At 46.9% G+C, this 22,786-nt stretch overlaps 2 protein-coding genes across 5 annotated transcripts in view; one reads left to right on the forward strand and one right to left on the reverse strand.

Moving 5' to 3' along the window:
* Window positions 1-2,217, reverse strand: part of LOC135819753 (uncharacterized) — a 38,545-nt gene extending 36,328 nt beyond the window's left edge. For 2 of the 3 annotated variants that reach the window (XM_065333013.1, XM_065333015.1), the window contains exon 1: window positions 1,750-2,217. The gene's annotated coding sequence lies outside the window, so the exon portion shown is untranslated. The remainder of the gene's footprint in view (window positions 1-1,749) is intronic. The other variant, XM_065333014.1, reaches the window with a different exon arrangement.
* Window positions 2,218-4,434: 2,217 nt separating this feature from the next.
* Window positions 4,435-20,106, forward strand: LOC135819755 (uncharacterized). 2 transcript variants are annotated; one of them, XM_065333017.1, is made up of 6 exons: window positions 4,435-4,917; window positions 8,507-8,570; window positions 9,610-9,927; window positions 10,518-10,637; window positions 13,694-13,906; window positions 16,997-20,106. In XM_065333017.1, exons 2-6 carry the CDS (start codon window positions 8,549-8,551, stop codon window positions 19,744-19,746), a joined length of 3,423 nt encoding a protein of 1,140 aa, XP_065189089.1. In that variant the 5' UTR covers window positions 4,435-4,917; window positions 8,507-8,548; the 3' UTR covers window positions 19,747-20,106. The 2 variants fall into 2 exon arrangements, with proteins under 2 accessions (XP_065189089.1, XP_065189090.1); XM_065333018.1 differs by having other exon boundaries at window positions 13,697-13,906.
* Window positions 20,107-22,786: the final 2,680 nt, after the last annotated feature.

Here is a 22,786-nt window from a genome sequence, read left to right on the forward strand (position 1 = left end):
TGTAACTGCTCAGTCTGCTCTGGCCTGGAGGCCGGAGCAAGCAGAACATGTTCTGGCCGACCTTTCTCTTATAACAACGATAGCGGACAAGATCTGAATAAGACAGATCAAGACTGGCGCCGGATAACTGTCCAATCCACACAACTGGCGAAGCCATGTGAATCGACCACCAATGCACACCAGGTCTACACCACACAGAGTACATCAGCATAAAACGGCCAAGACAGTTACCTATGCACACCCTACACTTGCTGGGGTAACCAGTATAGAAAGCACGCTGCTTTGATAGAAGCAGACACTAGATGCACTGGTACCTTGAAGTGAATTTGTGGTTACTTTACCAACCAGCCTTGGCTACGGAGTGCTGGGAACCCAGAGCCAACAGACATACCAACAACCTCAGCCATGAAAGCTACAATTATAGCCAAGACACACTGGATTGTGGAGTCGGAACCAGTCCAACTTCAAATGCTTTGGCAAGAAGGCAGCCTTTCGCAACGCACACCACACGCACTCGCTTGCGTCCCCCCCCCCCCCCCACAAAAAATGGATGCACTCGTCCACCCTGTAACCTACAAGCACATTGGTGACGAACACGTCCAAACACCACACCTGCACTACAACTGCCAGTATTGCATTGAACAAAATGCCACTTGTAGTTGTACACTCTTGGGGCTGGGGTGAGTGTTCTCGATGCAAGCTTGCAGAAGCAATGTTGCCTTACGACACTGCTGGCAACTGAAATCCGACCCCCTGAGCGGTGCGCTCTCATATCGCAAAGACCCAACACGGGATGGTAAAACTACGAAACAGAGACCGCTAGAATGTGAACCCACCGCTCAGGGGGTCGGATGTCAGTTGCCAGCACTGCAGTACAATCATACACTGTGCTGCTCAATGAAATCCAGTAGCGTCACTCAAGTACGCGCCGGGCGTTGCGCAGCCCTAGACCTGCGAACACTGGACTGCGAAATGAGGCAAGGCTCCAACTTGAGTGACAAGACTGGATTTCATCGTGCGGCACTGTACCAGCTAACCAGAGTGTGAATTTCAATGGTTACAACTGTGCAATCTAGATGAACTTAGTGACTACAGTCGCGGACATGGAAATCCGGTCGCCCGTCTAGCTGCCCCAGGGCGCTGGCCATGCAGCCATGGGTAAGCGGTACATATGCGCTCGCTGGTCGCATCGGATCAACATAACATTGCGTGCAACAACGTTACGTTCTGTACGCGCTGAAGGCGCCGGCCCCGGTCATTCGACTGGATTTCCATGTCCACGACAGTAGTACTATGTAACCCTACCCTGCAACAGTGTTACTCTGCCCATACAAATAATTGAAGTCTTCCTGTGCATGCAAAGCATGAGACATCTAGGCCTCTTCGCAGGTCCTATCCACGTCAATACGTCTCAGCGTGCAGACTGAATGCAAATGGAGCGTTCATTTGATAACGTTATCAGGGGCACGTCCGGAAATACATTTTCTTCCATAGCCAACCCTGTTTATTGCACCACAACTTTGTAGTACGCACAGTTCTGTGCTACAGGGAAAGAGTATTACGCAAATTTTACGCCATAATTATAGTTATTACAATGGATTCATTCAATTATTTGTAATAATCCAAGAATCCTTTGCGCTGAGCTCATACACAACAGCGAGCAACGGGCAATCGTACCAGATGCGCTGGGTCACCTGGACAGACTGTACCGACCGTAATGTGACTCCAGCGCGTCTCGCACACACTTACCTCGAGAGGATTTCTTCCCCGGATTTTCCACCGCAAAGTGTGGTGTTGCTTTGCAGCGACGCTCCACACCGGACACTAGACTGAACGACTGGATCGTAGGACGCTACGGTGCCGATAGAGTCAAACCTGACGCTAAAGTATTCAGCGTAATCACTAGGGAAATGAGGACGCTTTCCAGCTAGAATTCGAGAATGCTGAATTACTCATTCAAGGACCAAAATAATGATCCTTCTTTGATTTCTTGCTGCACTCCCAATGGAGCGCACGGCGCGGTGTAGTGCAATAGGCAGACACAGACTCGACTACACGTCAGCCTTGTGTGAATGTGAAGACCATGGAAGACTATAAAGTATAAACGTTCGAAGTGCTCGTGTTAGCAGGTGTAACAAAACCAAGACTCCAGTAAGTAACCAAGTTAGTTGCCAAGAGTCAAGACATGATAAAGACAACTACGGTAACTATGTTACTTCATAAGTTCTCTCCGCATCATGTAGTCTTGTACTGTTGTAGACTACATGATGACCGGTAGACCATGATCAGGGAGCCGTACAAACCCGTAGACCTGACTACAGTCTGTACACATGGTAGACCCAGGTGCTCGAAGTCCGTACATGGTATCCTAAGTTCGTACGCCCATAATTTCATGTTCTGTTATTGTATTCGACTCAAATATTTTATGGAGGGGACAGTGTGGTATGTTCTCCTCGCGTAGCAATTTTCAGGGATCTACGATAAGCAGAAGTCCCATACCACGCGAGTGGGTTTTCGAGTGTCCATACGAAATACAAATTGGGTTACATTTCATGAAAAAATCAACTTTGCCAAGACCGATTTCGAACGGACACAGCGTCAAACAGACCTTCACTCAATCATCAAGAGCCAGCTTAGAGCTGACAATGGCCAGAGGAGAAGAATTTACAGAGAACCACCAATCCTTGCAGAAAGGTTGACACTCCTGGCATCTCCACCACTGTTTTCCCGCGGTTTTCACAGCGCAGCTGCTTCTTCTCTGAGCCGACTAAAACAGCTCGCATTTCGGCAACAAACTCCGCTTTTGCAAGAAACACTGGTGGAGGCACATGCCAAACATATCCCTTCGGTGCTTTCGTCGTAACCGAGGGATTGCAAGTTAGCAATTAGCAGAAATATGTGTGTATTTCGAGTCACCTCTGATCAGTACGGACTTAGAGTACCCTCTGCGACACCAAAATTTGATATGAAAAATCAGCGAACTGCAGAGAAACAGATCGGATCGAAAGATGGCCTGGTTCAATCGAGCCTGGCCTCAGAACAAACTTGGACAAGATACCTTCCATCCACGAGCAGGATTCTGGCAAGTGATCATTGCTAGTGCGAGTTTCAGCTCGGCAAACACACACTGTAAAAGTGTACGGACTTCGAGCACCTGGGTCTACAGGCTAGCTCTCTGACTATGAACCATGTGAACCGGATCGCGGAGTGATCATCTGAAGTGGCGATCGATACGTCGCATACGCGATATAGCGAGTCCGAAGGACTGGTGACCATGGTGACGTCCGTGCTATGCAAAATGCGCGCATACAAAATAAAGATTTTTTGTTTGTTTTCCAGTCCATGCTCGCATACCGGTACAGCAAGCCGCAGATCAAACTCCGTACCGTGCGCACCAAATCCCGCAAATTGCAAAGCGGATCAAAATCAACGAAAATGTAAAGCCAGGTACTAGGTGAACCGTGATAATGATAATATTATCGTAGTAGTAGGTTTTTCATTTTGACCCGACGAGACCATACGACGCTTGCAGATCACCGCACGAACAGTTCACCAGCCACACTCCACGAAAGCAAGTAGTAGTACTCCTGACAAGTCTTGTTTCGTTCCATAGGGATAATAACGGGGAACTCATCAGAGGAGAAGCAGTTGTTGAATGAAGGGGTTTAGCTATTTTTATAGACAAGATATTGGCGCACTGAGGTGTAAACACTCAACTAACTCACATAATATGTGAGTTAGTTGACATATTATGTGACATATCAACACAAAAGGAATAGTGCAGAATGGAGGTGTTCTGAACCCTACCAGACACAACTATCACAAGTGCTAAATCATTCACAATGAGAAGGAGAGGTACACAGGAATAGGTTGCGCTAGTTTACACGTCACAAATGGTACTGAGGTAGTGACAAAGATAGGTGAAAAGTAGACGCCAAGTGAAAGCCAACAAATCATCACGAACGTCTAACGTCACATCTGAAGATTGCTAGCGGCACAAGACAAATACTTCACAAACCTCGATAATTGAAATTCAGCCAGCGGTATAGTGAAAGGAAGGCTGCTGGGTGTGACATAGAACTGTGGGCTGCTGAGGCGACGTATCCATCCTGATCAGCGTAGCAAGTAGTAAACTGTTAATCTAGTTAGATGTATGATCATGTAGATCTCTTGGCTTGACAATTACCGGTATTATTTTGTTCTTTTGAGCTTTTGGCGTTTTGCCGTTTCGGCGCGGCTGTTGCATAAAGTATGTATGTATGTGCATGGACATGAAAACTGTCATAAAACGAAAAATTCTTCTTTTTGCCCTAAACAAACGACAGTTACGTCACCTGCATCCCCGGCCTCGGACTCGTCTGCAGACTGTCACTCTGCCTCAACTGGCTCAAGACAGTCTGGACAGTCACAGGCAGTGAGTCGTAGAATCTTCACCCCGGAGACTTCAGGTTTGTACGACTCCCTACATGATTGTACTGTAATCTGAGTCTAGTCTACCAGGTCTACATGATGCGGAGAGAAGTAATTAGTTTGTTTGTGTTGGTGTTGACACACCTGGTATGAGCACTGCGAACGTTCAAGTCTTCACGTCTTGTACACGCACAGCAGGTTGAAGTGTAGTCGAGTCTGTGGGTGCCTATTCCACTACACCGACCCGTAGATTTTCTACGCTCCAGCCTGAGAGTGAGAGCAGCTAGGAATCAAAGAAGGATCTTTATTTTGGTCCTTGAATGAGTAATTCAGCATTTCCCTAGTGATTACGCTGAATACTTTAGCTGCAGGTTTGACTCTATCGGCACCGTAGCGTCCTACGATCCAGTCGTTCAGTCTAGTCTCCGGTGTGGAGCGTCGCTGCAAAGCAACACCACACTTTGCGGTGGAAAATCCGGGGAAGATTATCCTCTCGAGCCAGTCGAGGTAAGTGTGCGCTGTTGTGTATAAGCTCTGCGCAAAGAATTCTTGGATATTTGAGTGAATCCGTTGTAGTAACATACTGACTGTTGTGAGCATGGAAATCCTGTCGCACGTCTAGCGGCCCCATTGACATTGTGCTGGCCCTGCAGCCGTGGATAAGCGGTACACACATGCATTTTATGCGCTGCAGCGCGCTAGTCGCATCGGATCAACATGTGCCCTGCACGCAGCGTTCTGTACGCGCTGAGGGCGCCGGCCCCGGTCAATCGACCGGATATGAATGTCCAGGACAGTATTTATGGCATAAAACTTGCGTAGTAGTGCACTTGCGCTGCAGCACACGACTGTACGTCCAAGTGCAATAAGCAGGGTTGGCTATGGAAACACTTGTCCCCCCCCCCCCCTGTCGCCCCTGATAACGTAACTCGTCATCAAAATTTAATGAATGGTCCAGTTGCATTCATCCTACACACTGAGACTAGTTGACGTGAATATGATCTGAGGAAATGGTCTAAACCCGGGGCGGACATGTAGCTGGTGTCCTTTTCAGGTGTTTGCACAGACGCATATGTGTAAGATGGCTGGCGCATGTCATTCATAGTCAGGGTTCCAACCCCATCAAAATAGTAGGGGGGGGGGGGCATGGAAAACAGTTACCCTGTCTCCCATTTTTCCACTTTCCAATATTGTCTTGCCACGCGAAATGCAACGTATGGGGCGAATCCCCGACTTCGCCCCAGACAAATGTGCCTTCATTGAAAACTAATAGTGACTTTCGACAGTATTTGTATTCGTACTCAGAGGCGTAGGTCGAAACATTTAGGTGTGGGGGGGGGGGGGTGCACGTGCTCCCGTGCTCAATGCGGACTACGCGTCTATAATAATAATCCGTTGCATGCACACGAAGACTTCATCTTGCATGGGGCAGAGTAACATTCTTGCAGGGGTAGGGTTCCTTAGTTCATCTAAATTACACAGCTGTTACAATTAAAATTATTCATTTTCTGGTTTAGTAGTACATGGCTGTACTAGTATTGGAGCATTCGTACTGCAAACGTGCATCCAGGAATCTCACCCCTGCTGCCCCCAGAGTGTGCAACTACAAAAGTTGACGACATTATTTTGGTATGATGGCATGCACCCAGTTACAGGGCGGCTGTTGGCGTAATTATGTATATAGGTCAAAGGTCTGCGAGTGCATCCGTGCGCTCAAGTGTGTGTGTGTGTATGTGTGTGTGTTTCTAAGCGGCTGGATGCAGGAAGGGGGGGGGGGGGGAGGTGCTGCGAATTTCTCGTACTTTGCAGAGAATTGCGTAATGGAATGCACTGTGTGTCTAATAAGCACACAAGCATGTCGCAAGCATTGCATCATACAATTATAACATACACTGAGTTTGTGTGGGAAGAGCATTGCATGCGGTATTTACTTTTCATACTATGCAGCCCGCAGTTATGTATGTAAACATTGCTATGTCAAAGTATACAATTCAGCAGGCTGCATCTGGTGGCTGCTGTCCATGTGTGCGGGCACTCTTTTTATACATCAGTCATTCATGTGCATCGTATGGGTAGGGGTAGCATGCGTGCACGGATGTGCCGTGTGCGTGCATAGATGTGACATGTGGGTGCACAGATGTGGCATGTGCGCGCACAGATGTGACGTGTGGGTGCGCACAGATGTGCTGGGTGTGCGCCCAGGCATGGAAAGCATGCGCATGCAGAAGAGCTGTTTGTGCAGAAACGCATGGGTAGCGTGCCGGCACAATGTCTGTGTGTGAGGACAGTGACTGGTTTGTGCAGGTCAGCATGCTGATGTGTGTCCAAACACGTGTAAATATACTGCAGTGGTGGAGATGGTGCAGGTGATGACAAAATGAGCGTGTTGTCTATACTGGTTACCCCAGCAAGAGTATGATGTGCAGAGGTGACTGTCTTTGCCGTCCAATTCCGGTGTACTCCGTGTAGTGTAGACCAGGTGTGCACTAGGGGGTCGATTCAGGTGGCTTCCCCAGTCGTGTGGGTTAGACAGTTATCTGGCGCTAGTCTTGATCTGTTTTATTCGGATCTTGTCCTCCGCTATCGTGGCGACAGTGTATAAGAGAAAATAAATTTTGTGGGTGCACATCCAGTTTGAGTACATTTGCAAATTAGTGGGCCTCTCTTGCGACAGGCGTATACATGGTACACGGTGTCTGTGCATGTGGGTGAGTGAGTGGGTGGGTGGGGGGGGGGGGAGTGAGGTGTGTGTGGGCGTGCGTGTGTGTGTGTGTGTGTGTGAGTGTGTGGTGTGTGTGTGTGTGTGAGGGGGGGGGGGGGTGTTGGTGTGTATGTTTGGGGGGGGGGGGGGGAGGGGGAGTGAGTGTGTTTGTGTATGGGTGCTGGTGGTGGGTGGTGGGGGGGGGGGGGGGAGAGTGGGCGTGATTGTTGCTGGTCCCGGTTGGAGATTCTGTTTCTGGCCATTCCGCTGTTGCTGGCGTAGACACCAGTGGTGGGTTTTCAATGCTGGAGAAGATGATGTAATGAGTTTTGCTCACACTATCGTTTTTATTTACGATGCTTCAGTTGTACTAATAGTCCTATATTGGCTCCTACTGTTGTCCCAGTTTAGAACGTATACCAGTGTCCTGCTCAGAGTGATGTAACGCTGTTCTGTATGGGGTGACTACTAGAACCTGGTTCTGATATTCATTGAGAGACTCTAACCACTGCTGCCGTATTCGGGACAGTTGTTCTGTATGGATGACTGAATGTCATGCTTTGGTACAGCGATGACGTTAGTTTGCCGCAGTGTGAGCATTCACGATTTTTGGTGTATTGCAGTTTTGGCAGTGATAGCTCCACGTGTACTGCGGGTCTAGCGTCATTTGGCGCACGTGGGTAGTGTTGATAACTGGACCCATTGCCGGTTTAGCTGCGCCACTGCTTTGGCTGCGATTGCTGTGTGCTCCCCCCCCCCCCCCCCCCCGCCCCTTGATTTCCTGCTGGCGTTTGCACCATGATAGTTTGTAGCTACCTAACAAATATAAATTTTGCAAATGCTGGTTTTTATACATTGTGTAATTACTCAGCGTTATTTGCAAAAATAATAACAAATTTAAATATTTTAAAAATATTACTCAACAAGTGTGACTAGTTAGTGTGGCGGCTATGGTGTAAGCCCATTGCGTATCGCCAGAAAGGAATGTACTGTCGTGGACATGGAAATCTGGTCGATTGACCGGGGCCGGCGCCCTCAGCGCGTACATAACGCTGCGTGCAGGGCACATGTTGATCCGATGCGACTAGCGCGCTGCAGCGCATAAAATGCATGTGTGTACCGCTTATCCACGGCTGCATGGCCAGCACCCTGGGGCCGCAAGCCGTGCGACCGGATTTCCATGTCCACAACAGTATGATTAATTCATATCACTTCTCTTGGATGTACTATCTCTCGCCTGTCGAATCCAGGGAGATAGGCGAGAAATGATTTCTCGCGCAATATTTTCCTGTTGAAAGTGAACTGTACCTGTGTATATCATGATACCGTTTTTCATGACATTGAGTTGCTCACTTGTCGCTCTGTCCATTGGGTTTTCGTGCACCTGCTGTGTAGGAAAGTCCGCACCGAGTTATCCCTGCGCACAGCTTCAGCGAGATGGAAGATGAGAATGTGCCTGGTAAGTTCGTCACAATTGCTAAAATACATTTCTCTTCTTTACCAGAATGTGCAGCATGAATAGTTGTGGCAATGAGTTTCTGGATCGACGTACATTGTACACTTGGGAAAGTTTCAATGCTGAGAAAGGGTTTTGATTTAAATTGTGTTGGTTTCCGACCATTGCATGGTATAATGATGTCAGGGAGTTAAAGTATCAAGCTGGATAGCCAACCTGGGTGACTAAAACACCAAACAATGAGGGTCTCCTGCTCTGGTTGTCAGACCCAGTCAACCTTAGAGCACGGCCAATTCGTGTATGTTCCCGTGCGGCTTCGCGAGACCGGCTGTGTTTCTATCCAGGGGATTGATAACGCCGTGTTGATGGTGACATTCAGAGATCACTGATCTTGAGGAAATGCACAACATTTTCGGTTCTCTCATGTTATCTACCTATATTTTTGGACTCTCTGTGGAGAGCAGCCTGGATTTTACTTTTCCGAAACTTGCGTCCTTAGTTCTTGACGTGGCTTTATTTTGTAATGATTTATCTCTTTTTTTTGGCCGAGACTGTTGTAGCTGCTGATGGCTGCAGTGGTGATCATGAGAGCAGTAGTAGGAATGAAAGTGGTGGTAGCTAAGAGAGTGTTGGGGGGGGGGGGGGAGGGGGAGGGGGGGGGGGGGGAGTACCAGTATCAATGGTGGGTCTGGTGCTTCAGGAGTGCATTTCTCATATTTGGCACTCTCAGTAGGAATAGAACTGCTACTTCAGTTGTTTCTACTGATGTGTCGTGGCTATATGGCTATACTGTATTGTGTGTAGTCATGGTTGAGAAACACATTGCTACAATCATAGATGTAGATATCAACTTCAGAATAAATCAGGCCACAATGAGTTATGTTTCTTCTCTCTGACTCTGTGTGTGTGTGTGTGTGTGTGTGTGTGTGTGTGCGCGCGCGCGTGTGCACGTGTGTGTGTGTGTGCGTGCGCGCGTGCGTGTGTGCGTGGGCATGTGCATGTGCACATGTGTGTATGTGTGTGTGTTTTTTTCTTTGTTTAGCTGCCGCAGGCAAACCGTTTGACTCGCCCGAGTTCCTTGCTGACATACATCCGTGGTTGCTGTCTTTGGATGCCGACATGTTCCGGGAGGCAGCACAGCAAAACCAGCTGCTACGCACTTTTGACAGTGTTGCAGACCTGGAAGACACTCTACAGCGTGAAGGTCGGAAAGCGCACAACAAGAAACTGATTCAAATCATCTCGGCCAATGAGCTGCATGGATACCAACGCTTGTGTCACGTCGTTGCCGAAATGGGCTACCATACTCGAGTGCACCAGATGTTGAACCAGCTACCAGAGAAGGATCGACCATGTCTAGGCGAGTTACAGTATTAATACTATTGCTCAATAATGGTGATCATGTTGATACTGACTGGTTTGAGGGAGAGACGCAAACGAGAAAAGTCTGAAGAAAATATTTGACTGTCACAAACCAGGACTCGAACCAGGGACCCTCGCTGGTAGACAGTTGCCATGGTAATCAGTATGAAGTGCAAGTTCCTCATGGAGTGAGTGATCTGTGTATAGGCTGAATATGTCTTCAAAAAGAAGCTACAGTAGACATCTCACTAGATCAGAACTCATTGCATTCCGATAAATCCTGTAGCTTCCACTGGTCAGTAACTATGGGCAACCAGAAAGCCTGGTGCTCATCTGTGTTGTCTCCATGACGACAAAATCGTGTTTGATTGAATGCCAGGAGACCCGAATTCACTAAAGTTTAGCAATAGGAAAAAATATATCGGGAATGTTTGAGAGACAAGTCTTGTGCTCTCTCTCCAACCTCACCCCCCCCCCCCCCCCCCAAATGCATATGAACAAAAACAAACATCCATGCAACAAATTGTGTACTCTGATTTGTAGGGTGTGACATTGCTACATTGTCACATGCTTCCATATTTCTTACAGATTTACCCAGCGCAGTTGACATGGCAACCACAAGCGTACGTCGGCGAGCCCGAACAGGTGTGGACGGTGGCAATGGTGACAGTGATGGAAGAGCAGTGTCACAGAGACCAGACGAAAATGGTGAGGAACAAGGACATAGTTTTATCTAGCCCCATAGTCTGTCTTGCTTTTTGCAGGTGTTTTCCTTCGTTTACTAGGGACCATTAGCAACGCGAAAGGGGAATTGGGTTAGAGTCCCATCCTGACCACGCGAAACATACTCGTGTTTGACGAGCTCGGAGGGGTTTACTCGTGATGAATGCAACGAGTGGGTTTTATTCCAGTACTTGCGATTTCAACCATGATATGGAGAATAGCACCGTAAACCGCGCCTCTTTTGTCTTTGCCATTTTTCTCAAATTTCGAAAAGGTGAAATCCACTCTAGCCTAACAACCAGTAGGACCATTGATTTTTGGCATAACTATTGCCAACATGGAACAGAACAGGGTCGAGGGTAACCACAGTGCCGAAAATTAGATTTGTTCAAGACCACCTTCAGCTTGCTCGCCCGTTTTTTTGTCGACTGCTCCGAAACGTACATATTTTCAAATGTTCTCAACGGACTGGCTCCATTGTAAAGTCTTTCGGAGAATGTTTTGACATGGACATCGCGAACATACCACCTTGCTGCACCCATCTAACCGGCGATGGGGGTGTCATGGGGCTTCTCTCATTTTCATTCGAGTAAAAGTCAGACAAGCTGAGAATTGTTCTCAAGGAAAAGTTTGCAAAAATCAGTGCCGGTAAAAATATCAGAAAACTGTTTGAATCTGGAAAGCAGCCGATGTGCGTTCCAATGAACTTGTTCCCGTAGACATTTCACAGCTTGGTTTTTTATCTCTACCCCCCACCCCCCCCCCCCCCCTCTTTTTCTTTCTTCGATCGGTGTCCTACCCAAATTTTCCATCCAGGAAGATGTTTTAGTCAGGGGGGGGGGGGGGGTGACTTCCAGCCACTGACCTGCTCATATACTGGTGTATATTCACTTCGCACATGTACCAGTGCACCGGTGATCCTTCTACGGAGAGTTTATTATTTTGTTCTTCAAGTATTACACTCTACTGTGGGTTGCAGCATGGCTGGAAAAATCCTTCCGCTTCCGAGCAGGACTTGAACCTGACCGGGCATGAGGGAAACATGGATGCAGTGAATGGGATTTTCGGTCTTTGGCCACTTTGTGGTGGGTCTGATCTAGTCACCTCCCACCGCTTAGAAGCTGCATCGTGGCCTTGATCCAAGAGGGTGGTGGCGTTCCTGAGGATGCGAAAAACTCGGCCTTTGGGCGAGTCTCACGCGCACCGTAATTTTTTTAATTTTTTTTATTGCACTCTATAGCAAGCGTGGAAACCGAGTACAATACTAGAATCTGGACAATAATAGTGAAAGTGCTGTGCATCATGTACATGTATGTTGAGCACTAGAGATTGCATGCAGAGACCTCTGTATATCTAGCTCTGATTGACAGCCGGGCCAAAATCCAAAAGAGGGAATATTAACTGAATGCGGAATACGTCCATAATGAAGAAAGATAGTTGATCATAGAGCAAACCTTACTGGCAAAGACAGAGAGGTAAGCTGATGTTCAAGAACTCCCTGATTTCAGCTATTGCACAAAAAAGAATCCCAGACTCATTTCCTGCTAGTGATAAGAACTCTACGACTAGTGTAGATTTTTTTTACAATATAAAATCATTTGTTATGTTCCGCTGATAACGGATGTTCCACGATGGTGTGGACGACTAATGTTGCCGTCAGTGGTGATATCTTTTGGAAATCACCGAATGATGGCTACAAGTCTCGCGCTCTGTTTCTTCATGAAACTGTTGAAATTTATCACCACCGCCAAAGACTATGGCCAGTCGTACCTTGCAATCTTGGCTCTGCAAGACCTGCTGTACTAACCTTAAAGCTGTGTTCACAACTGGTGCGTGTACGCGTGAAACCACGCGTTTCTGAGTATTTTTGCTGGCTTTTGGGGCGTCATGCGTACGGAAATGCACTGAAATGGAAATTCCAACATGTTGGAATTGTCAGCGCGTATCAGGCGCGTACCAGCGTACATGCCAGTCACTTTGACTGGCGGGGTCAAAAAATTAGTACTCAAAGGTGTCGCACGCGCTAAATGCGACTCGGATTGCTGATTTTTGTGAAAACCTGAGCGCGCGTTTAGGCACGCATGAACCGCGATCCTACTTTGTCCACGCGCCAGTTGGGAACACAGCTTTAGTCTCAACATTTTCTTCTGGAAAGCGGTTTTCTCCAGAACGCAGCACTAGAACATTGGGAAGAACTGACTCCGACTACAGCAAAGTACTCCAGACTTTCCGATTTCGAAGGAAACAGCCCGGGATGAAAACACTTCATCAGCAGCTACGAAGTAACAACTATCAAGTTTGTGGTGACTGTGCTTTACACCGGCGGCACGCAAAGTACTCTAATTTCAGAAATTTTCGGTGCTCAATATTTTCGGTATGAGGGCAAAAGGCTAGGTTAGGTGAACAGAAATGTTAGGTACAGAGAAGCAGTACCCTATTGGATTATGTGTGTTAGTGTTTGTTCGGTGTATTGAAATTTTAGGTATGAAACAGACGCACCGAAAGTACCGAAAATAAAAGTACACCGAAAATTTCTGAAATTACAGTATTTACAGACACTGCGCTTTACACCGGCGGAACGAACATTTCTTTTAGATTTCACACAGTCGACACTTTCTGGGCCTGTCAAGTCATGTACATGTGTCAGTAAGTCCACTGCATGGGCATGGGCAGATAGGACTACGATTGATCTGAGTGCATGACTTGCGCGTACAAACATGTTCACCGAGTTTCCGCCCTACATGCGACAAAAGGTTTGGGGGGGGGGGGGGGGAGGGGGTGGCGCCCCCCCCCCCCCCATCCTACCTCACTGCTCTATGCTTTAGTCTTGTTTTGCGTGTCGGTGCGCCCATATACTCGTACATACATACGTGACATGTGTGTGAACTTTTTTCTGTTTTGTGAGTGTTACTATACTCATGTGTGTACTCGTTTGTGCACGTGTATGTGTTTGTGCACGTGTGTGTATGTGTGTGTGTGTATGTGTGTGTGTGTATGTGTTTGTGTGTGTGTGTGTGTATGTGTGTTTGCGTGTGTTGCAGCAGCGAGCCACGGAGAAGAGGAGGGTCATGGAGCAGAAGAGAGGAATGAAACTGCAGCGGAGCATGAGGCATCATCATCAGCTGCACCAGAGGCAGTACCAGCTCAGAAGCCCAAACCATTCCTTGCAATGGTGGCGGGGCTGAGTCTCCTTATCATTGCTGTCATCAGTGTCTATTACGTTTGTAGTGTCGACTACGGTTTCAGCCCATCAGGTAAGATCCAGTATCTTTGTGCTATATTCTGTAAAGTACCACAATAAGCGAGGTCGGCCCTGCGACAGTGACCGCTCTTCACTGTGATTCAATCAGCACTAGCTGTAATCCGCATTCTCTTTCATTCTTCCCAGTTTCGATTCTTGAGCTACAGCACGCAAAAAAGGCGTAGACGCGGGGCGGGGGGGGGGCATTGGTTCGTTCATATTCTCTCTGGGGTGGGGGTGGGTGGGTGGGGGGGGGGGGGGTGGGGGGGTGGGGCAAAGAGGGGAAAGACACAATAAACTGTGACATTGCCAGGCAAATCAAGGTCAGGGGTTCAGAGTCTTTATTTATAGTACCGGTTTGCTTCGGCAGTTTTGCACCTATCAACGAGAGGCAAAATTATCCACTGCCTATCTCTCATATTATCCACTGCTTATCTCCCATATTATCCACTGCCTATCTCCCATATTATCCACTGCCTATCTCCCATATTATCCACTGCCTATCTCCCATATTATCCACTGCCTATCTCCCATATTATCCACTGCCTATCTCCCATATTATCCACTGCCTATCTCCCATATTATCCACTGCCTATCTCCCATATTATCCACTGCCTATCTCCCATATTATCCACTGCCTATCTCCCATATTATCCACTGCCTATCTCCCATATTATCCACTGCCTATCTCCCATATTATCCACTGCCTATCTCCCATATTATCCACTGCCTATCTCCCATATTATCCACTGCCTATCTCCCATATTATCCACTGCCTATCTCCCATATTATCCACTGCCTATCTCCCATATTATCCACTGCCTATCTCCCATGTTTTCTTGATTCACACCACAGATACACTACTGTAAGGGACAGTCAAACCTCGTTAGGACGAACTTCAAGGCACTGAACAAATTTGTTTGTCTTATCGGGAGTTCTTCTTATCCAGATCTGACAAAAATCGATAATGCATCTCAGATGGATTGTATTTACGTGAAGGTGCATGCTGTGGTACATGGGAAGCATGTTATTCTTAGCAGCCAGCCCACGCGCACGCTCGTGGACCGAAAGTTCGTACTACATGTACATGACCACACTGACTTTGTTCAAATCACACTTGAAAATAGTTCGTCTTCGCGAAAGTTCGCTGTACAGAAGTTCGTCGTAAACGAATAATTTTGACTTGAATTGATGCCTGGCCAACCATAGGATTGGCCTTAGTTCGTACTAATGGAAAGTTCGCCTTATCAGTGTTCGTCCTAACGAGGTTTGACTGTATTTTCAATTTTGAGATTGATCTCAGCAGCGACGGTGCTTGCTGCAGCTGAATCCACTCTAGTGCGATGACAGTGCAGCGACAATTCCCCTCCACCAGAAGCTGCAATCTCCGACTCAGAGGAGAGTGATTCAGACTAACCGATCTCTCTATTGTCCTTGTTGAGCAACACAAAGTTTTATCACTCTCTTAGTATTGATTCCCATTGATTTTCGCTATACCTAAGCAGTCAAATATTCCTGCATATTTCACTCCTTAGCGCTATATTGACTGCTTATAGTTGACTGCATGCTTATGGGTTTCGCAGTTGAACGGTGCCTAGTGCAGCATGGTCACTGTATGAGTAGGTGATGGTGCAACGGTTGTGCAATCATAAAACCGGGAGAGTTCTGGAATTTGAAAAACCGACTGTTTGTCGTGATAAATCTAATATTGACTTAGTACTTGGTCGGTATAGGAAATGAAAGCCTCGGAAAAGACCTCGGCTCCGCCTCGGTCTTTTACTCGGCTTTTATTTCCTATATTGACCTCGTACTGAAAGAAAAATCATCAGTCACACCACCGGGACTCGAACCAGGGACCTTGCTATTCGCGAGCAATGCTCTAACCAACTGAGCTACAGTATGACTCTTATCCACAGTGATGGTAAATCTATCCTTCTTCGATCGATCCACATCTGGCTTGCAACATACTGGCAACTCACACCAATCAAGAGGGCCCTCGGCCTTCGAGTCCCGGTGGTGTGACTGATGATTTTTCTTTCTTTCATATCTGGCTTGCAAGTGTTGAGTTTCGGAGAGAAAAGAGCAGTAAGTGGCATGTGGCCTCTAATTTCCTAAAACCTTGAAATTCTCCATGAAGTCCAAATTTGAAATTGCAATTTGTATTTGCTCGCAGTGGACATAGTTTGATGCGCTCCCCATGATATCAAGCGAATGGCCGAGGGCCCTCTTGATTGGTGTGAGTTGCCAGTATGTTGCAAGCCAGATGTGGATCGATCGAAGAAGGATAGATTTACCATCACTGTGGATAAGAGTCATACTGTAGCTCAGTTGGTTAGAGCATTGCTCGCGAATAGCAAGGTCCCTGGTTCGAGTCCCGGTGGTGTGACTGAGGATTTTTCTTTCTTTCATATCTGGCTTGCAAGTGTTGAGTTTCGGAGAGAAAAGAGCAGTAAGTGGCATGTGGCCTCTAATTTCCTAAAACTTTGAAATTCTCCATGAAGTCCAAATTTGAAATTGCAATTTGTATTTGCTCGCAGTGGACATAGTTTGATGCGCTCCCCATGATATCAAGCGAATGGCCGAGGGCCCTCTTGATTGGTGTGAGTTGCCAGTATGTTGCAAGCCAGATGTGGATCGATCGAAGAAGGATAGATTTACCATCACTGTGGATAAGAGTCATACTGTAGCTCAGTTGGTTAGAGCATTGCTCGCGAATAGCAAGGTCCCTGGTTCGAGTCCCGGTGGTGTGACTGAGGATTTTTCTTTCTTTCATATCTGGCTTGCAAGTGTTGAGTTTCGGAGAGAAAAGAGCAGTAAGTGGCATGTGGCCTCTAATTTCCTAAAAAAATAAATAAAAAAACATCGTACTGAGTCAATATTAGATACGTATGTCGATGAATCAACAACTATTTTCGATTGTGGAGTGTGAGCTTTTTCAACTGATTGGACTAAAACCATGCGCCGAGTTTTGCAGGTCGGAGATAGTAGAGGGAAGATAGTTTTCTGCTTCTTTTTTGGTGAAACACAGGAGCATGGTGGACTACAAGTAGAAGCTTCAACCTTCTTTTCTGATCTCTTAACTGTCATGTGTGCTTTGGTCCAGTGGATCGCGCTGAGCACTTACTGAAGATTCGCTACGGCAAGGCCAATGAAATCTACTCGCCGATGTTTGAAGCGACAACAGCCAACACTGTTGACAACATCTACATCAACCTTGTCATGTTGCCAAAGAGGAACCTAAGCGAAGAGTTCAAGAACGAATTCAAGTCCAGCTCCGACGACATGTGGCGGACCGAGCATGCCTTCACTCGCGCAGGGCAGAGAATGCAAAGCGTCCACTTGGAGTCTCTTCTCGACAGAACCCACCATGGTCCATCATCCCATCGCACAGGTCAGACTCTCGGGACGATAGTCATGGCTAGTGCTGGGTGCGGGAAGTCGTTTGTTTTTACGAGGGTGGCACCGATCAAATGGGCAGCCGGTGAACTGTGGCCTAACAAGAAACTGCTTGTTGCAAGAGAGTTGCGTTTCCCAGACGTGCACAAGGCTACATCTCTGAGTAAGCTACTTGGACTAGACGGTATCGGTATTGAAGACAGCAATGCCCTGCAGGAGATTTGTGATCATGTTTCTGAACACCCTGAGAGTCTAGTTCTTATTTTAGATGGTCTTGATGAGGTGAACCTGAAAGACATGAGCAGTTTTGTCTATGATGTACTGTTTGGCAAGGAGCTGCAGGGAATTCATCTCATAGTAACATCTCGACCATGTGCCGACATCTTCCAGTTGTCAGTATTACCTCACTTCCACCAACACATCGAGCTATTGGGATTCAATCAAGATGATGTGGAGAGGTATATCAGTAGCGCACTTAGCCCGGAGAAAGCAGAGACTCTGATCGCAGAAGTCAATCGTTCAGCTTATCTGAGTGGCATGATGGCGACCCCATTCATGGCACAGGAAGTGTGTGTGCAGTACCACTTTGGCTTGGACGCGCCACAGTGCATGGCGGACATGTTTGAACAGATGATCGTGCAGATTATCAACCGGAAATACGGCCGCAAATACAAGCAGTGGAATGAGGTACCTGTTGAGGCACAACTGCTGGTGATGGAAATGGGACAGTTTGCCTTCAATATGCTTGCCGAGAAGCAGATGATTTTCAACGATGTCGATCTCCAGAAGCATTCTCTCAGTGAACATGCTTTCAAACTAGGTTTGTTGGTGACAAGCGAGGAGTCTCTATCAAGGAAAATTTTCAGACAACATCGGTTCAGCCATCTGACCACTCAGGAATATCTGGCGGCAATCTACCTTGCCAGACACCCCACACACAATGTCATGAACAGTCCCAGTATTATTCGACTAGTAGAAATCCTCGGTGCAGAAACGGCACACTTGAGAACATTCTGGACCATGCTTTGTGCCCAGCTGAATACAGCACAAGCCGAATGCCTCGTGAACTCGTTATTAACACGACAGAAGGTAGAGGAACAGGATGAAGAAGGCATTTTGCACCACTTTTATCGGTACACATCACATGTTCATATTGAGGACTTGGCTCAACCACCTAACATTTCTGCATATTTCGAGAGGTCACACGACAAGCGACGCTATCTTCAGAGTCTAGCATTTCACTCCTTCGCCGAGCTGGCAATGCAACGAAAAATGGTTAATTCCCCACTGTCGTCAATACGCGCATTGCTAAGGTCTGAGCAAAAAGTGTCGATAGACTCAACTGATCATCCTGCAGAGATACGCTCGATCGACATAGTCCTTCGCCATCACCCCCAAGATGTTCAGAGGGTGGACATAAAATTTTGGTCGATGTACGATAATGGTCGTGTCCCTTCATCATTAGCAAACTGCAGTGGGATCCGAGTATTGGAATTCAGTATTCCTCCCAATAGCCACGGTGATGTGGCTACTTTCACCTCTGCTGTACAGCATTCAGCCAAAAATCTACTCCAGCTGACTGTGCGCTCCACCTTCGTGTGGTTATCCAATCTGACTGAAGGGACCACCCCAATGTCCTCCTCTCTGATTGCTGCACTCTCAACATGTCACCAGCTTCGTGTCCTGGAACTCACGTCTGGCATTCTGACTACTAGCAACGCCGGTGCTTTGGCCAGTGCATTGTCTAATCTCACAACACTGCAACAGATCAAACTGCGTGGTAGTGTGGACCTTTCAAGTGATGATGTGGCTGCAATCACCCGTGCACTTCACCGTAGTAGCAATCTATCCACTGTTGACTTTATCTACTGTGGTTTGACTGCATCCGTTCTACCAGCCATCACAACAGCTCTACAGCACTGGAAACGCCTGAAGACCTTGAGGCTCAGCCACAACGACTTCAGTGGCACCGATGCACTTGTAGCTTCTCAGTTCTTCTCTGCGCTCTCAAAGCTCACAGATTTGCGAAGGATTGAGCTTAGTTATTGTAGTTTGCCTGAAAGTTCTGGCTCCGCTTTAGCAACTGAGCTATCCAATATTAGCACCCTGTATGATATAGCTCTGTCTCAAAATTACAATCTAGGTGATGAAGTTGTTATAGATATTTTGCATGCACTAAGGCAATGCAAAGACATGTCTGATGTCGATCTGACAAACTGTGGTCTGACAGCCGCTTCATTGCCAGCTATTACGGCTGCTCTGCACAGCTGGCCAAACCTCTACACACTGCAGCTCACCTTCAATAATTTCAGGGATGTTACAGACGACCAGGCTAACAGCTTTATTGCTGCCGCGAAAGCCCATGGGAAACTTAGTGGGAATCCTTTTTACGATTCCCTTATGGATTCCACTCAAAATAGAGCATTTTTAGCACTGAAGTCTGCTATGTTGAACTAACACTTTCTCACCAGCGTACTTGTACAATTTAATCTTTTCAATTATCTGCTATAAACGACTAGACAATGGCGAGACAAGAGCTTTGCAGCCATGGTATTGTTATCCACTGGCTAGTTCACGTCAGTTCAAGTCGGTGTATGTTGTCTCCTGTAATGATTAAAGCATTCTGCATGGTTCTGGTTCCCACACATTGGCCTGGCCATTTTCTTCATTTCTCACATCTGTTGTTGCTCCTTCAGTGTTTTCTTTCTTTCCGACATTGAGATTTATTCTTTATTCTCGCGATGGCACCATATCCAATAAGAGATAGGAGATGTGTGTCCAATTGCCAATGGGTGTATCCTTCGGCGATCTACCTCACCTCCTCGCGTATTTATCTGAGCTCTGGTACGAACTGACAAGAAGTAGACTTGGATGTGTTACTTGACGGTATATGTTCAAGTGCCGAAAAGTTCTTCTTACAAATCGACTAACGTAATTCCGACATTTAAGTGATATATGACATTGTATATTAGTCTGACACACCTATTTGAACCACAATCAATCTACCTTAGTCCTCACATGTTGAATGCATGATGCCCCCGGGACATAACAACAGAGGTGTTGCAAATGACTTCTCAGCAGAAACGCTTATCGGCGCTAACTATTCAGTGGGCTGTACGTGTGTGTGTGTGGGGGGGGGGGGGGGGTAATCATGTAATAATTATAATCACGTTTGCACCACCATCCGTATCAATGAAAATGGAACAGGAAGGGAACGAAAGAGAGAGTGTGTGGAGGGGGGGGGGGGGGTAATCATCACGCCACACTTGCACCACCATCTGAAATGCATTTACTTGTGAATGTTGGTAACACTATGACAGCATTGGATTGGACTATGAGAACATTGGACATTGGAATCGATTGAAACAAGAACAAACAAGGATATCCTTGGACACAGACAAGGATGGAAAGACGTGACGTGACGTTGTTGCCCCAGCAACCCGAATGGGTTAATGATGATGATGACGACAGCATTCAGGGTAGCCACCCCAATGCCTGGAGACAGGAGCCTTCTTTTAATCCAAATCCAGGTCGCATACACACTAATCTCCATTATAATTTTACTGGTGAAAAAGGAGAAGGACAAAATGTTGCGAGTTATGACGAACTGTCCACCAACATAACCAGATCTTATACAGTCTGCGAGTGCGACAAAATGGCACCAAACTGACTAGGAGTACTGAGACATGTCAGTTTTGTGCCAATTTTTCGCACTCGCTGACTGTATAAGATCTGGTTACGTTGGTGGACAGTTAGTCATAACTCGTAACTTTTTGTCCTTCTCCTTTTTCACCTTAATTTAATTGGCTCACCATCCGAGTTGAATAATTTTTACTCACCCCTATTCTCGCCATCACTCAAGTCTCATGCTCATGTTATACAGATGACACACTAACAAAAAAAACTATTCACGGTTCGCGATAAACTCGGCTGAAGGCCTGAAAGCCGAGTTTTCCGCAAGCGTAACGACGGTACCACGCTCTTTGGATCAAGGCGAAGATGCAGCTCTCAAAGTGGTGGGAGGTGAGTAGATCAGACCCACCACAAAGTGGTCAAAGACCGAAAATCCCATTCGCTGCATCCATGCTTCCCTCGTGCCAGGCTGCGAGTTCCCAATCAATGATAACACGCTAACACAAACGTGATAGTGTAGAATGGAGGTGTTATGAACCCTGCCTGAGGCAAATACAGTGCAAAGTTCAAGTTAGGTTTTAGTTGTGTCTGCCAGGGTTCGTAGCACCTCCATTCTACCTTGAAAAAGGTACCCATCTCCATCTGACCTCATAGCATGCAAACTAAGAGGTACTGGATTTGGATACACTGACCGTCGCAGTAATCGTATCTACACGGCCGGTATCACCACGCATGTACAAACAGAGCACTGGGACTGTATGGTAGGTAGCCAACCGGGCTAACATCACTGAGGGCAGTCCTCTGAATGGATTCTAAGGCTGCGTTTACACGACAACGCATGGCCAGTTTTCCGTTTTTAGTCCTGCATTTCTTTTTTTGTTTTTGTGCGTTTACATGATCAAAGCGGATCCGAAGTGGTCTCCGTTTGTATCATGCATTTTCGCGCGTCTACACGGGAGCAAAGGATCCGCCAAAGTTTGTCATGTGCCAAGTGTTGTCATGGAAGCACCAATCACACTCAAGTATTAGTTGAAAACAAACCCCACAACAACACTCGTCCTATGACGAAAATTGTAGAAACAATTTTTATGATTGTCGGATAAGTGTAAACGGCCGAAAACGAAACAAACGTGATGGAAAACGAGTCCAGCACACCGTTTCGACTGTTTACTCACCCGAATGTATCCGGCAGAACATTTCCGTTTTCAAATTCTTCCACCTTGGCCAGCGTTTTGGTTTTCTTCCGTTTTGGTGTACAACTTTTACGTTTTGCTCCGCGCACCGTCTAAATGAACCATGCATCCCAAAGGATTTTGTTGCGTTTTCACCCACAGCGTTGTCGTGTAAACGCAGCCTAAAATCCCCAGCAAGCCATTACTGGATATAACTGGATAGCTGGCAGCCAGAATGAGATGGTTTAAGATCCTGATTGAGAAACACAGGGTAGATCTGACAGGCTCAAGACCTGCATGGAAGTGGAAAGTGTTTTTCCGGCCGTGCTGCAGCCTATAGTACTCATGTTTAGGCACAAGGGAAATATGGAGGTAGCAAATGGGATTTTCGGTGTCTCACTACTTGGTGGTGGGTCTGATCTACTAGTACTTAGCTTTCACTGCTTTTTAGAAGCTGCATTTGTGTGTTGATCCGTGAGGGTGGCGGCATTCTTATGGACGTGGAAAAAATTAGTCTCTTCAAGTTGCGAACCGTGAATTTTGTTTTGATTGGACAACCAAGAGGAGCCAGTGACCCTCGCTTGTAGCCAGCAATGCTCTAAACACTGAGCTGTGGTGTAAGATTTTTAAAGGATTGGGGAGAACTTCAAATTCAAAGGGTCAGCTGGGGAAGTGAACTAACTCCCTGAAAA

Source organism: Sycon ciliatum, chromosome 6 (genome assembly GCF_964019385.1).
Source record: "Sycon ciliatum chromosome 6, ocSycCili1.1, whole genome shotgun sequence".
NCBI lineage: Eukaryota > Metazoa > Porifera > Calcarea > Leucosolenida > Sycettidae > Sycon > Sycon ciliatum.